Source organism: Callorhinchus milii, unplaced genomic scaffold (assembly GCF_018977255.1).
Source record: "Callorhinchus milii isolate IMCB2004 unplaced genomic scaffold, IMCB_Cmil_1.0 Scaffold3, whole genome shotgun sequence".
NCBI lineage: Eukaryota > Metazoa > Chordata > Chondrichthyes > Chimaeriformes > Callorhinchidae > Callorhinchus > Callorhinchus milii.
The window spans coordinates 23,591,683-23,607,365 of record NW_024704744.1 but is presented as its reverse complement, the minus strand read 5'-3'; the positions used below and the strand labels follow the sequence as shown (position 1 = coordinate 23,607,365).

At 39.9% G+C, this 15,683-nt stretch overlaps 1 protein-coding gene across 1 annotated transcript in view; it reads left to right on the top strand.

The window, feature by feature from the left end:
* The window catches only part of LOC103183141 (dystrobrevin beta), a 325,008-nt gene that overhangs the window by 86,525 nt on the left and 222,800 nt on the right, over window positions 1-15,683 (top strand). Inside the window, 1 exon segment of the mRNA XM_042333694.1 lies at window positions 9,032-9,112. Coding sequence (XP_042189628.1) covers window positions 9,032-9,112 — 81 coding nt within the window.

The following is a 15,683-nucleotide window of genomic DNA, read 5'->3' as shown; positions in this document are numbered from 1 at the left end:
CCACCCCGACCCCCAGCTCAGGTCCGTAACTCTGTCTGTTCAGCGCCTTGGGACGTCCTCCCGATGTGAAAGGCGCTTTACAAAGATAATTTTGTTATTGTTGTATAGATATTTCCTACAGAAATGTTCTATAAAGTTTGCATGTGGAAACTTGTATGAGGTTCCACTTTGTGTGTGCTCAAACCCTTCTCATTGCAAGGACTTTTATGCAAAATCAAACTACCACTTACAGTTTCTAATGCTATGAAGGTCATTTTACAAAGGTTTCTTGAGTTTCCACTTTGTCATACCATTTAAGAACATGTTGTTAGGGTTACACTATGACCTGCTGAATGCATAGCAACACAGTTCCTTTGTTTAAAAAAAACTTGTTCATCACTATACCATTAATCACATTGTCCTTGGACTTGCCAGACATTCTATGCAAGGGCATCAAACTTCTTGGCCCTGCTCCGTGCCTCACATTGAATGCGAACAACTGTGGATATTCCAACAAGCTGGCCAACTGTAATTGTATTTCATCTATAGCACTGGTTTTCTGCATGGAATTTCAAGGCCCCCAAAGATGGAGGTCTTATCTGAAGGATTAAACATTAGAAATCACAGGGAACACGCAGCAGGTCAGGCAGCATCTAATAATAATAATAATAATAATCCTTGCATTTGATATAGCGCTTTTCACGTTTTCTAGACGTCCCAAAGCGCTTCACAGAATAAAGTGAATTGACTGTATATTTGTGGGCGAACGCGGCAGCCAATTGCACACAGCAATGTCCCACAAACAGTCATGGATTGAAAATGACCAATTTATTATTGTTTTTTTTTGAGGGATTATTATTAGGCATGTAGAGTAAGGAAACTTGCCCAAGGTTTCGCCCTGCCTGGAATTGAACTCAGGTCTCTCACTTGCAAAGTGAGTGCTCTAACCACTGAGCTACAGGACATCCGTTAGACATGAAACATAATCTGAAACATGCGTTAGGCTCCTGCATGTTGCAGATACCTAGCTGACCAAAACAATGTTTTAAAATTTGCTTATACATCATTCTGTTGAGATAATTCAAAAGAGCATTCAATTTAAGAGAATAGATCTCAGTGTAAGTGGTGTGAGGGGGAGATATACCACCTCCAATTGGAAGCAAAAGCATTATGGTTTGGTGGACAGTTGTTTTGCTTTTACTCAGTTGCTCATCGTGTTTGATCCCAGCTCCTTAGGTAAGTAGTTCCATGTTTGGGACACGGGCAATAGGCAGTTCAACCAAATATGTTTATTGAGTGGAGATAATAATACTAATAATAACACCGAGCCAGAGATAAACACAAGAATACAACCTTAAGTCTTATTAAAATCAAAAACTTGTTGCTCAAGTTAAGTTTCTAAAGAAATAATGTAGGACTTGGCAAGAGTAGTATGGCTTCCGTCTTTTCCATATTCAGCTTCAGGAAGTTTGCACTCACCCAGGCCCTGATATCTGTGAGACAAGCTGATAGAACATCGGCGAATCTGAAGTTAGTACTGGAGGAGGCAAAGGTGTGTATCATCTGCATACGTGTGGAAGTTTACCCTGTGTCTGGATGACCCTGCCCAGAGGAGCATGTAGATAAGGAAAAGAAGAGGGCCAAGGATGGAGTCCTGGGGTACCCTGCAGGTGACTGGGGCGGGGGTGCGGGAGGTGAAACTATTTGCTAAGATGAAATGGAGATGATACATTCCTTGAATATATACAGTTCTTTTGATTGCTGATCTTACGAACCAGAGCTTCAAAGTAAATCTCTGATGCAGTCTTTGAATTGTAATATGCCTTGTGCAGGCTTGTATGAAATTTGTAATGAATATGTTCAATAGGCAAAATATGTCTGAAAACTCGTTTAACAGAATATCAGAAGTAGTAGAGATGTTGGGTCTTGAGAGCTTTATCAAATGATCTGATTCTGCAGCTCAAGTCTTTCCATACTTACCTGTGGAGTGAGTAGCCCTATTTTTGCAATGGTACCTCTGCTATAAACGCAGAATGTTTAAAAGTGAGATGGATAAATATTTGTGAAAGGGAATTAAAAATTTGCCACTATCTAATGTTTTTTTGAAGCAGGCTCAGTGGGCTGAATGACTTTTTCCTGTTCCTACATTCCTACTTCCTATCTGTAATAATAACAGAAGGAATATATCCCGTTTTAGACGTATTTGTCTATAAACCCTGATATTTTATGCAGTTCTTGCCACGGTAAAGCTCCAGCTATTCTGCTCATAATGTAGCAGAAATCGTGTACGAATAGAGAATTCCATACCTTTGCAGGTAACTTCACTATTTATGCAACATCCTCCTTGGGTTACAGGTAAGTGGGGTCTCCTTGGAACTGAACTGGCTCCAAGGGGACCTGCTTGGCAATGGAATGTTGGAATCGAGCCAACCCTCTGTGGCGTTCTCAGTCGTTCGGTTCCTGAGCCAGGTAGGTCCGCAGTATTCCAGGGCACTCCTGACGAAAGCATAGCCAACCTGACTCATCAGCAGGAGCTGGAAGGGTGGGCAGACCAGTCAATGGGGGCAGGGAATCATTACTAGGAAATGAAGCGTTTTGAGACGTCTAGAAAACATGATGAGGCGCTATAGCAAATGAAAGGATTATTATTTTAGACCCCAGAAATGGCAAACCAAGAATCCATATTGTTTTTAATCAACACTTTATGCCAACTAAATGTTTCAAATGCAACTTTGATTTCAGTGCTTGACCCTAGCTGCAAGAGCTGTTTATCGGTGGCAGCGTGAACTTTTCTTCCTGACTGATTTCAAGGGTTTTTACTTATGATTGATGTAATATGACTTTTTCAACTGGCTGAGAGTGCAGTGGCAGCATGAGCTCGTCCCTAAAGAAAGACTTTAAAAGTCATAAATTGTTGTCTCAGTGAGAGGAATTTTGTCACCAAGGAATCGCATCAGCTTTTACTGGCAGAGCTGTGGAAGTCAGTACGAACATAGCTGTGAAGTTCGTGCTAGAAAGAGTTCTGAAGTTCAGTGCATTCCCAGTGACTGGCTACTGTGCTCTCACAAAGTGATGAAAGCTTTCTCAGATTAATTGGAAACTGATATCCTTTGAACTTTTTTGAAACTGTATCATTTTTGGGTTGAATGGCACTAGTGTAATGTAATACAAAGGCAGTGGTGCCTGCTGGCAAGCGAATAAGAGGCTTTGATCTTGACCCAATCCATTGCTCCGTGATCCAGGAACTCTGCTCACGAAGAGTCCTTGACTCCCAAAATTATGAGCTTGAGTTTTGGGCTGTGTGCCATTCCAGCTTATTTGCCCTTGTTGGGTAAATTCTTGCCTGGTTGTATCACCCTGAGCGAATCCTGTCCGTAAGAGGGGGAATTTTTTTTTCCCCAAAATCACCATTTTTGTGCCCACTATTTTAATAACTTTTTAATGTTGAAACTGGTCATTCAGTTCACTAAATTGATTTTGTTTGAAACATCTCCCTGATGCAGCTGAGCATTCTAGCAGAAACATCTCAGCATCATACACTGAGTAGACTGCAAACTGACCAAAGTTTACAGAGAGCTGGTCAACAACAACTTGCATTTATATAGCGCATTTATTCATGGTCCCTAACCAATGACAAAAGACAAAGCAATAAGGGTTAAATAGTTGTTGAGGGATATTAAAGTCATCACAGCTGAGCCCAAACCTACCCTCAACTGATGAGGACTCCATCACTGTTAAGCGCTCTTAAGACGCTGCCCCACGTGAAGGGTGCTATGTAAATGCAAGTTGTTGTTGTCCCCACAGAAACCACTTTCCAGAAGAGATTGCTGGATTGTAATAATAATAAAAATCCTTGCATTTGGAATAGCTCCTTATCACGTTTTCTAGACGTCTCAAAGCGCTTCACAGAATGTTCTGTGAAGTAAATTGATTGTATATTTGTGGGCAAAACATGGCAGTCAATTATACACAACAGTATTCCATAAACAGTTGTGAGTTGAGTGACCAAATTTTTTTGAGGGATTATTTTCTGCGGATAAGTAATTGGCCAATCAACTAACAACCGGGTTCCTACTTACTGCTAGATAAACAGAGCACCTTTCCCTCCTCTCCACTTCCCTCCCTTCCCCAGCTCATGAACTGACTCATGAAAGTCAGTAATAATAATAATAATCCTTGCATTTAATATAGTGCTTTTCACGTCTTCTCGACGTCTCAAAGCGCTTCACAGAATATGCTGTAAAGTGAATTGACTGTACATTTGTGGGCGAAACGCGGCAGCCAATTGCGCACAGCAGTGTCCCACAAACAGTCGTGGATTGAAAATGACCAATTTATTATTGTTTTTTGTTTTGGAGGGATTATTATTAGGCGTGTGGAGTAAAGAAACTTGCCCAAGGTTTTGCCCTGCCTGGAATTGAACCCAGGTGTCTCGCTTGCAAGGCGAGTGCTCTAAAAACTGAGCTACAGGACTCCACGCCAGCCCAGCTCATGAACTGACTCATGAAAATCAGTAATAATAATAATAATCCTTGCATTTGATATAGCACTTTTCACGTCTTCTCGGCGTCTCAAAGCGCTTCACTGAATATGCTGTAAGGTGAATTGACCGTATATTTGTGGGCCACCAGTATCCTCAACGCCACCCAAAGATATCAACCAGTGAAGCACAGACCAAACTTTGAACCTTGGAACATTTTGATGTTTATAGCTCAGTAGCATACCATGCAATGCATTTGCTCACTGAAAGCTTTGTGCAATGCTTTTTAAGATAATTCGAGAAAATGGGTTTGTTCCTGAGCAGTTAAAGCTTATTGTTCTGCTCATATTTTAAGAATTTGCTGATGAACTTGAAAGTATTGCCACAGTTATCTTGGGAAAATAATGGTGGATTTTACACATGGTAATTGCAATAGTGATTCCATCAACAATGCCCATTCATGGCATTAAGATCTTTTTAACAAGCTGAGCTTGGCTGATGTTCGATGTCCTCTTGTATGTTTAATAAAGAACACAGCCCTCTGTGCTGAGCTCACAGATTAAATGGAGCAGATCATTAGGTGGCCAGTTGAATAGCAGTAAAAGTCAATGCACTAAATAACTCAGAAGGGAAATAAATGCTTGCATATTTAAACACGGGCCTATTGATCTGCAATGTTTCAGTTCAGCAGCACTGACTTATTCCTCCTGAATCTTTTAACTAAAATGTATTCTCTATGAAATTGCATGCTGTGCTACACTGAGAGCTGAAATTACAGGAAACCTCATCGTAGCACGGTTGGTCTCTTGCATAAGAACATAAGAAATAGTAGGCCATTCGGCCCCGCCATTTAATAAGATCATGGCTGATCTTCTAACCTAATTCCATTTACCCGCCATATCCTTTAATCCCTTTAGTTTTTGAAAATCTATCGATCTCAATCTTGAATATGTTCAATGACTGAGCATCCACAGCCTTCTGGGGTAGAAAATTCCATAAATTCACTACCCTCTGAGTGAAGAAATGTTTTCTCAGCTCAAACTCTCCACTCATCCATCTCAGTTCTTTTGCATGTCCCTTTTCCCACTCACATTGCTCTACTGACTGTTCAATTTATTGGTGTCAGGTCTCAGGTGTCCTGTGATAATCGAGGTGGGAAGAGATGTCTGATGGTGAGTCAGCAGGTTGCCACTAATGTCACTTTGTTTGTGATGAGACTGCAGCAGGACTCCTGTATGTGGTACACATATACATGTGCAGGAAGTGATGTTTGCAGCGACCTGGACACAATTCATTTTATAATGCAGGAAGCCAGCTAGTCAGTGTTAGAAGCCAGGTGAACTAAATGTCCTGTTAGTGTGGGTCCAAGGCTACAGGCAAGGCAGAACTATGTTGAAGGGCACTAATGGGGGTCCCTTATACTAAGTACAAAGCAGCACCATTGCTGCTTTGTATGGATGATATTAAAAGGCAGCTTCTCACTTAAAAAACAGCTTGGCGATGTAAGATCTGATGGGCCGATGGGCTTTCTTCGTCTAAACTAATCTGGAGATGTGAAGGATAACTTCTGTTTCCACTTTGTACTGAACTTGCACTTCCACATTCAAATCCTTTCAAGTTCTTGGCTTAGGGTTAGGTTTATCTCTATATCAGGAATCTGCTCCAGCCTCATTCTCATGCTCAAACTCTCCACTCATCTGTCTCTGTTCTTTTGCATGCCCCTCTTCCCACTCCATCCTTTAGTTGGTGGCCAAGTTTCAGCCGTTTTGTCCCAGTTCTCCGGAACTCTCTCCCCAAATCCCTTTGTATGTGTGTCCTCTCACCCTGCCTTAAAAATCCTTCTAAAATTATTTGTCCAAATCTTCAGTCAACAGCCCGAACCTTGTAATCCCTCAAACCTTGCTCAGTGATGCATACTGTCTCTCCAAAGTTCTTCACAATGTTATCAATCAATGACTGTTTGTGGGGCACTGCTCTGCGCAATTGGCTATGGCGCTTCGCCCACAAAATGTACAGTCAATTCATTTTACATCATATTCTGTGAAGCACTTTGAGACGTCTAGAAAAGGTGATAAGATGCTATATCAAATGCAAGGATCATTATTATTATCCTATTTGAAAAGAGCTGTATAATTACTTTGTTTTGTTTGGCTTGAGTGATGTTCTAACCAATCGTTCTTGCTTATGGCCTGCAATGCTTGTTATAAATTTGTGTTTGCAGTCATTGATGATTTAGTCCATTAAGATAATCGTGATCATATTTCATAATAAATTGAAAAGACAGTTGATTATTGTTTAAGGAATTTACGATTGATAATTAACAATAAAAATACATTAAGGGATATAATTTACTTAATTACTTGAAATTAATTTACAACAACATGTATTTATTTAGCACCACTCGCATAGAATAATGTCTCGGAGTGTTTTACAAAGACTTGTAAAGCTGGATCCTTCCAAGCAGGGGGAAGGCGGTTACCATAAGCATTGTCAGAGGTAGGTTTTAGGCAGGATTTCAAAATGGATGGAGAGTGGGTGAAATAGAGGGATAGAAGGAGAGATTTGCAGAGGTTAGTGGTGTGGTGCCTGATGGCTCGGTCATTAATGGTGGCATAGTGGTAGTGGGCAAGCTCACAGCAGCCCGAGTTAGCTGAACGTAGGAGGGAGACAGAGGAATGGGGTAATAATAATAGTAATAGTCCTTGCATTTGATATTGGGCCTTATCACGTCATTGAGAAGACTCAAAGTGCTTCGCAGAACATACTGTAAAGTGGATTCATTGTATTTTATAATATATCATAAAAATAAAAATCACTATTTTGTGGGCGAAATGGGTAGGAGAGGGATAGGCAAGTGGTAGGGTGTGAAGGGATTTACAGATGAAGGTACTTGAAGTTGATCTGTTGGGGTAGAGGGAGTCAGAGGAGTCTGGCTGGGGCTGGGCTGATGGATGTGTGGAGTTTGGTATAGTTGAGGATGTGGGTGACCCTTTTGAATCAGCTGGACTTAAAAATTAAATGATTAGTAGAACTTGAGCTTCCAGGGCAAAGCTCCCCCCGCAGCTGCCTGTCTTCAGCTTTTGGCACAGAATAATGTTCTATGAGATATGTTGGAAAGATGCAGATGCTGCTTTTCTCTGACACAGTATGACTGAGCTTTAGGGCACAATAAATTCACATTGCTTGTTCTTACATTAAAAATTAAAAGTTTATATCCTTGCAAACAAAAGTCATACAATACCTGATAAACTCTGGCAACCAATGTATTATTAAAGGGGACTAAGAGGCTAAATGCACTTTTTAATTCTGTTGCTTGCCTTGTTATTTAATTTCTGTCTTTTCGTAATTCACACAGGTTGATTCTCTGTGCTAAATCTCAGTGCTCTCAGGTCAGCATTGCCCACAATTGTCAGTGAAATTGCTTACACTGTTCCATCCTTTTAAATTACGTGTTTCAGATTTTCCATGTTGTATTGAGCTTTCATTTCTTTGCTCCCTCTGTTGAAGGTTAGGAATACCAATAAGGATGATTGTTATTTTATCATTATGATTGCTAAAACGTTTTTTCAATCCAGCTAGTTAATTTGTCATTAATCCATCTTTAATTTAATCAATTTTTGTTAATCTAAAAATTCATGTGAACGGGATGGATTGGATACTCCACTTGTTTAGTGTGTTAATTTGACTCGGTTGGTAGGCACTCCAGTTTATATTGGACGACTTTGGGTTCAAACTTGGGACCTGAAGACATTGTCCAGTACGATACTCAAGTACAATCATGAGGGAACATTTACCCAAGGTGTTGTCCCTTGGACAAGACTTTAAATCATGGTTCTTTCTGCTTTTTTTTTATCTCTTTAAATTATTGGAAAAACTTAGGAAATTTCTTCCCATGTGCTGATCAACATTCCTCCAGATAAATTGATCGTTCACTTCATAGCTATTTATGGGATATTGCTACAAGCAAAATAACTGCCGCATTTGACTACTTCATGTCTTACACCTTCTAGCTAAAATCATTTAAACTATTTAAGTGACTGCTTAATTCTGCGAATGGGAAGTTCACATAACGTGTATGAGCAGGAGTAGGCCATTCGGCCCTTCAAGCCTGCCCCGCCATTCAATCATGGCAGATCTTCTAATCTAACTCCAGCTAATAACCTAACCTGCCTTATCCCCATATCCCGTAATCCCTTTTGCAATAAGAAATCTATCTCAGTCTTGAATATGTTCAAGGAGTTAATCGAGATGGCATTGTGGAGCAATGAGATCAAATGGAAGATCGAAGGTCCTTCTTCACTGGAACCTCTCTTATAATCTTGTGAAGAGATTCATATCCCATTAATCATTGTCTCTTTTCACACTTCTTCCATTGCACTACAACTGTCTCCAGATTAATTTTTTTTAATATACTATTTCATCTAAAAAAACCCCACAGGTTTCAAAGTGATTGTTTTCCACTTAGCTGATCCCAGGCTCTGTTGGGGATCTCGTTCATTCTTTTATCACCAGATGTTTCATATTATTACCAGATGTTCTGTATTTTAACTCGTGTGTACTCTTTCCTTCTAGGGGCCCAAAATTATGATGTAATCCGTCTTTCGACCTATCGGACAGCATGCAAGCTGCGATTTGTCCAGAAGAGATGTAATCGTAAGTGTTAGCCACGCACCAACCATTTCTCAGTGTTTGTTTTGTAAAACACCAAAGCACCCAGCGGTTTTCCTAGACAGGATTTGGGGCTCAGGAAGGCTTAAGAAGATCATAGATTAAAAGTTTTAAACTGCAACCTCCGATCAAATTTTAGCAACAGCAACTTCCCGCTGGATGCAAAAACTTCAACTCCTTTTTGTTTCTTGCCTGAAATTTCCAAGGCTTGAGATAATGCACAGTTCCTCATGCCCTTTAATTTCAACATATCTTACTGTTTTGGGAGAACAGTATGGTTAGCAGCCCGGAATTATGAGGCCAGATGGGTTAAAGGGCTTCCTTGATCTGAACCTCTCTCAGGATTTCTAGTGCAGTTAGCTCATTTAACAATTCATTCCATCCCAAGATATGTACAGTGTCATGCATTGATTTTTCCCTCATAAACTCATGTACATGATTTTAGATGTATACTGCCTTAGCTTCAAATGTCTTGACAGCTATCCTATCTCTGTGCCCTACTCCCCTGACCATGCCCTTCATGCGCATGTGAGAGATTTTTTAGTTTGTTTTTATTTGATTTTTTTGCTTTACATTTGCATCAGCTCTGGGTCAGAAACGAATGGATTCAAGCCCCACGTTATGACTTTGAGCTCACAGCCTAAGCTGACTGGAGAAGTGCTGTGTTACTGTTTTTAAGTTGAGAAGTTAAACTGAGGTCCTGTCTTGTACAAGTGTATGTTAAAGTTACAATGACAGGAGTTGAAAAGAGAGGAATTACTCCTCATGTCTCAGCCAGCAATCCTCCAGATAAATTGTTTGTTAAGTTCTGCTGGTTACCGGATTCTGTTAGCGAGACGCTATTAGTAAATCCTGTTGGAAACCACTACTTTTTTTTTCCCCATTGTATCTTACATTTCTGAGTTTAAAATGAGAAATTCTAAAATTTGGCTATTGGGTCAGTTATGAAGATACTATCAAACTCCTCTCCTTTCCCTGTTCCTATCAATTTCTTAACGGATCTCCCTGGTCTTGTACTCTTCGTGTAGCTTATAATTTTATTTGCACATCTCGACATCTGCTTTCTATGATACACCCAAAGTGTATCTATCCTGTGAACTGGACATTAAGTTACCATTTCCAGAAAGACAACAATGGTAAAGCAACAGTCTGCATCTCCATCTGTTATTCCCAATGAACTTACACACATGTTATGGTTAGTTTCCTGGTGTCTCTTTCATATGTTTATTTGGCCATTTTCAACACACTCTTCAGCCACAAATGTGTTAGTGTTGTCTTGTTCCTCCTTGCCATTGTCGGGAGGTTTTTCCATTTCTACATCCCTTTCTACAAAAAAGGTTTCTTTCCTTCTGATTTCTATCCAAGTTTTGTTTCCCACACCCTACTCTGCAGAGCTGCTCTCCACCCTCTTTCTCATCGTTCCAAAGATTACTCATTTCGAGACTTGCCAAACTGCAGTTGATGTTTTCAGATATGACCTTAAATAGAACATTAAATTGTTCAATAACAATGGGGTTCCTAACTGATCGTTCGCTAAAGCTTTGAGCCTCTGGTTTCTAAAATGCTGCCGGTGAAATAGAATTAACCCTCAATGTGCAGTCAGTCTATTTGTTTATATTTTAAGAACATAAGGATTCGCTAGACAAAAGAAGACCAAGGTCTATCCAGTTCGCCTTTCACCATCCTGGCACTCGCTTGTCATATCCCAAGCTATATATTGTATCCCGAGATATTATTTCCTCACAGAAATCTATCTAAATTATTCTTGAAAGAATCAACTCTTTCTGCTTCCACCATCTCCCTAGGGAGCCTGTTCCATATGTTTACTACTCGCTCACTGAAGTAGTGTTTCCGCAGTTTGTTTTGAATTTATCCCCATTCAATATCAGGACATGTTCCTCTGGTTCTACTATTCAGTGCAAGATAAATTTATATTAAATTAATGGCTTTTTAATACAGTTGCCCAGCCAATAGTCCCTGCAGGTGATTTGCTTGTTTCTTCAGGACTTGGGATCTGTGTCTATTTAGCATAACACCTCAACAGAACACTGGCCCCCAGGGATTCACTATTATCCCACACCAAGTATTGTGGCCACTGGATTGTTGAGGGGTCTCATACCCCACCACCAAACTCTGATCAGATGAAGAAATTGCTACCAGATGCTTGCAGACTAAAGAACATTACAGGTACTAACAATTTCTGCAAGCAAAACCAGCAACAATGCTGGAAACAATGGTGTAATTCTTGGATGTTCTACAAATTGTAGCCCACCGGAGAGTAAGATATGCTCACCTGCTGAGGAATTGGAGAACTTCCTCTGCCTCCAGGATGGATTTAATGATGGTTGTAACTATGTTCAGTCTACTTGATAGTTAATGAGATTGTGTAGCAGATTGTTTAGAATTTTCAAACCACTTCAGTCGGAGTCAAAATTGTCCATATCAGTAAACAAAGTTGAGTCCATGTTCTGCGCCAAATTTGAGCACTTACATAATTCTTACAAAGAGTTGATATTGTTTCATATAATGTGGTCGGATCTCAAACTGCCTTCGAATGCAGCTATTTTTATTATTGGAGGGAGAGATAAATAGCACATTTGTAGTTCTTTGAAGAATTATTTTTACCAGATAGAAATTTTCTGTCTAAAATCTTACTTGTACGTGGGTAGCTAATTAGATGTATCTGATTAAGAAATGCCTCGTGGATCTGGAATGAGTTAGCATTGAGTTCTCAAGTCAGTGCAATATGAATGGAGTTAACTATTGATTTACCTGGAGGGCAATTAATGACTTGAACTGGTTACCAGGAAGAGTAGTTGAAGCCTCATTTAAAAAAAAAATGGATACTGTGATAAGGAGGTGATTGGGTGGGTATTTTGGAAGATGAGATCAAATAATAATGATAATCCTTGCATTTGATATAGCGCTTTTCACGTCTTCTAGATGTCTCAAAGCGCTTCACAGAACATATTGTAAAGTGAATTGACGGTATATTTGTGGGCGAATCGCGACAGCCACAGTAGTGTCCCACAAACAGTCATGTAAACAAAAGATCAAAGGCCTTCTTTATTCAAATTTCTTTTATGATCTTCCGAAATGCTAAACATGGATTTTACATCCTGAGACATTTTTTCTGTCAATAGTTCATTTGTTTTCCCATTGAGTGCCTTTTCAATCCAATTGTCTACATTTCCAAGTGTGTAATAACCTTTATAAGAGAAAAGAATAACAGTTAGAGCCCTTAAACTTGCGATCACTGTATAAACAGTGGGATCTTATTTGCGATGGTTGCAGAATGTATTGTGAAATTTGCAGGCCACAAATTTCAGGTTCCAAATTGCCAAAGTTGGAAAAATGCTGCCAAGCAAAACGACCAATGCAATAAATCTGTTTTGCGAAAATTGCAAATTAGAATTGATAGTTAGCTTTGAGGAAATAAAATATTGTGTGCTGGTCAAACAATCTGTCATGTATGGTTTTTTTTGTTTACTTGGTTACCTGAGTCAAGACAAATTTGTGACCGGGCTAAAATAAATGCTGTGGTAGTAGACATTGACGTATTTGAGAGCTGGATTTTGTTTTTACACATTCTCAATGCAAGAGATAAATATAGCAATAGAAATGCATTGATTAGGGTTTGTATATGTTGAGCTTATAATATTCAAATTAACTTATTAAATTCTGTTGGCTCTCATGTGGTTCTGTGCAATAGTTAAGAGATGTAGTCCATGATGGTGGACATTTAGTACTTTATGGAAACAGAATTGTAAAATATTCCATACTGGTCTATTTTGAATATTTGAATGTTGTCAAACAATCACCTGTCTATCATACACTGATGTGAAAATGTGCCAACGTATCCACAGAGACATTTTTAAGTGTGTTTTATTTCCTTCCCAACTAGTTTGAGTTTTACCAACGGGCTACATATAGACTCAATGCTATCACTGTGCACTTCAAATACAGTCTTATTGGCTTAAGATAATGGATTCCCTTGAATGACACTGTTCACCGCAAGGGACAAAATGCACTCAGCAGCTTGCATTGATTGCGACAAATGGAAATTAGAATAACTGCTGTGTACCAGATGTTTAGCACATTTCTCTACATTTCTTGCTAATGCCTATTGTGCGGACAAGTCATTATGTTTGCAGAACCATGTAAGTGCACTCTTCTGTCAGTAAATTGCAAAGTGAGAAAAAAAGTTTGAGGTTATTAGCTGCATATGGGGTGGGGGGTGGTAAGAGACCAAGTGATCCAGAGGCAATGTTGCGGAGATGGAGGAAAGCCCACTTGGTCAGAGCCTGGATGAAACTTTTAAAGCACAGTCGAATCAAAACTGTAAGGTTCTGCATGTATTCCATGAGCTGGAATGAGCAGGTCAATACCCCTAATGTTCAGAGGATCTATGTGATCAGCACCTGATGATGTCAGCTGACATGGTAAGTAAAGGGAGCTGGGTGGGTAGGATGTAGGGATGGGATCAAAGATAAGGGAGAAATAATCATGTATAAAGGGAGTTTAGATATGAAGCATCAGCAAAGTATGCATGTAGAGAAGACGAGTGGACAAGCTATGATCAGATTGGCGGGAGGGGGGGGCGGGGGCGACTAACATCTGAGTTGAGGGAGTGAGAGGACAGAGGTGAGAGTCAGGCGGATGAGTTATAAAGGAGATGTAGGACTTAGGAGGTGGATGTGGAGATGAGGAGCTCTGGGTGGAGGTTTACTTCAAGGAATTGGCCTTTGGGAGTCTGCAGTCCCAGTGTCAGTCATTTTGCTGAGCTTTTCAATTGATATAACGAGGCTATTGCATTCAAAATGACCACTTCTGCTGTTGGGTATTGAGCCTGCATCAGCCTGAAATAATGCAACGTTAACTGTATGATTCCCCTCAGTTCTCTAATTGACAGCTCTGCATGTGCACAACTCATTGATATCTGGAATGTGATGCTTTTTATGAAGCATTTTTACGTGTGTTTTGTTTACAGGAGGCTAATGCTAAATTGATACAGTATCACAAGTAAAGCAGAAGTTCTGTATGCTGTAAATCTTCTTCATTGAGCTGGTTTCTGACGCCAGCAGCAGATTTATGACCTGCTGTACAGAGCTGTAATCATTTGTTGAAACTTTGTAGAAAGAATTAATGCTTCATTGCAAAGAGGAGCAGTCTCATTGGATAGAAACCATTTTAGCTAGCCAACAAGTTTCATTTAATTATCATACAGTGATAGGAGCATAACCATGGCGTTGGTTTAAGAACCATTAAAGTCTATTCAACTTGGGAGTCCTGTAGCGTATTGGTTAGAGCACACTCACCTCACCAGCGTGAGGACCCTGGTTCGATTCCCGGGTAGGGTAAAACTGCAGGCAAGTTTCCTTACTCCACATGCCTCTGTTTACCTAGCAGTAAGTGGAAGCTGGGTTGTTAGTTGATTAGTGGATTGCTTTTCGGGGGTAATGATTCGCTTAAAAATACTATAATAATTTGGTCACTCAATCCACGATTGTTCGCTTGACATATTTGCAGATGGCCCACATTAAAATAAATGAAGATAGAAATGGATCAATATACCGGTAAAATGTGACGCGATTTCTGTGGCAATTATTACACACAAAAATATTTACGTATACAGTAGTTTATTATATCTAGATGTAAGATGAATTTCCTTTTGATTCAGAAAACTCTCTAGGTGCCTTTTTAAATAGCTGTCTCCTGAGTCAGCCTTCATTGCACCAGATAGTGATTTATTCCTTTAGCTAGAGAAAAAAATTCTGCTTAACTCTTGTTTTACCAATTCCTATTTTGAGCTGCAACATCCAAACGTTGGATTTAGCTTAAATTTTTGGGGGGGATGAATTATAGCTCATTATAGAGTTATGCCTCATACTTATAACAACGCTTCACATTACAAGTAATAGAGCAGGACTTCCTATAATAAGTGTTGTGCAGAGCAATGATTCATATTGTGAGGTGAGTAATACTTGCATTAAAGAAATAACTTGCATTTTCATAGCAACTTGTCAAAATATTTCAAAGCACTTCACAGTCAAGCATAGTGACTGTTTTTGTTGGCAGTAGCCATTCGTGACTGCAAAACCTACCTGAGATTAAGAAATGCACTGTGTGATACAATTGTTACCCCAAACCTCTGCCACCTGCAGCAGACTCTGCATTTCCATTATCTCATTCTTCACCAGACTCCACTGGATCCCTATCTCCATCACATTGCCCGCCTTCGTCCGTATCTCACAACCAATGCAGCCAAAACCCTCGTCCATGCATTCGTCACTTCCTGGCTGGACCATTCCAACGCCCTCCTTGCTGGTCTCCCCAGCTCCACCATACACAAAATTCAATTAATCCAAAACACTGCCACCTGATTATTCACCCACATAAAACTCTGTACTCCCGTCACACCAGTCCTTGCCAGGTATCACTGGTTCCCAATTACCTAATGGATCGATTTTAAGATCCTCTCACTCGTTTTCAACCCTTTATGCCCTCGCACCTTCTTACCTATCCGACCTGCCTACCCCCTATTCCACTATCTGCT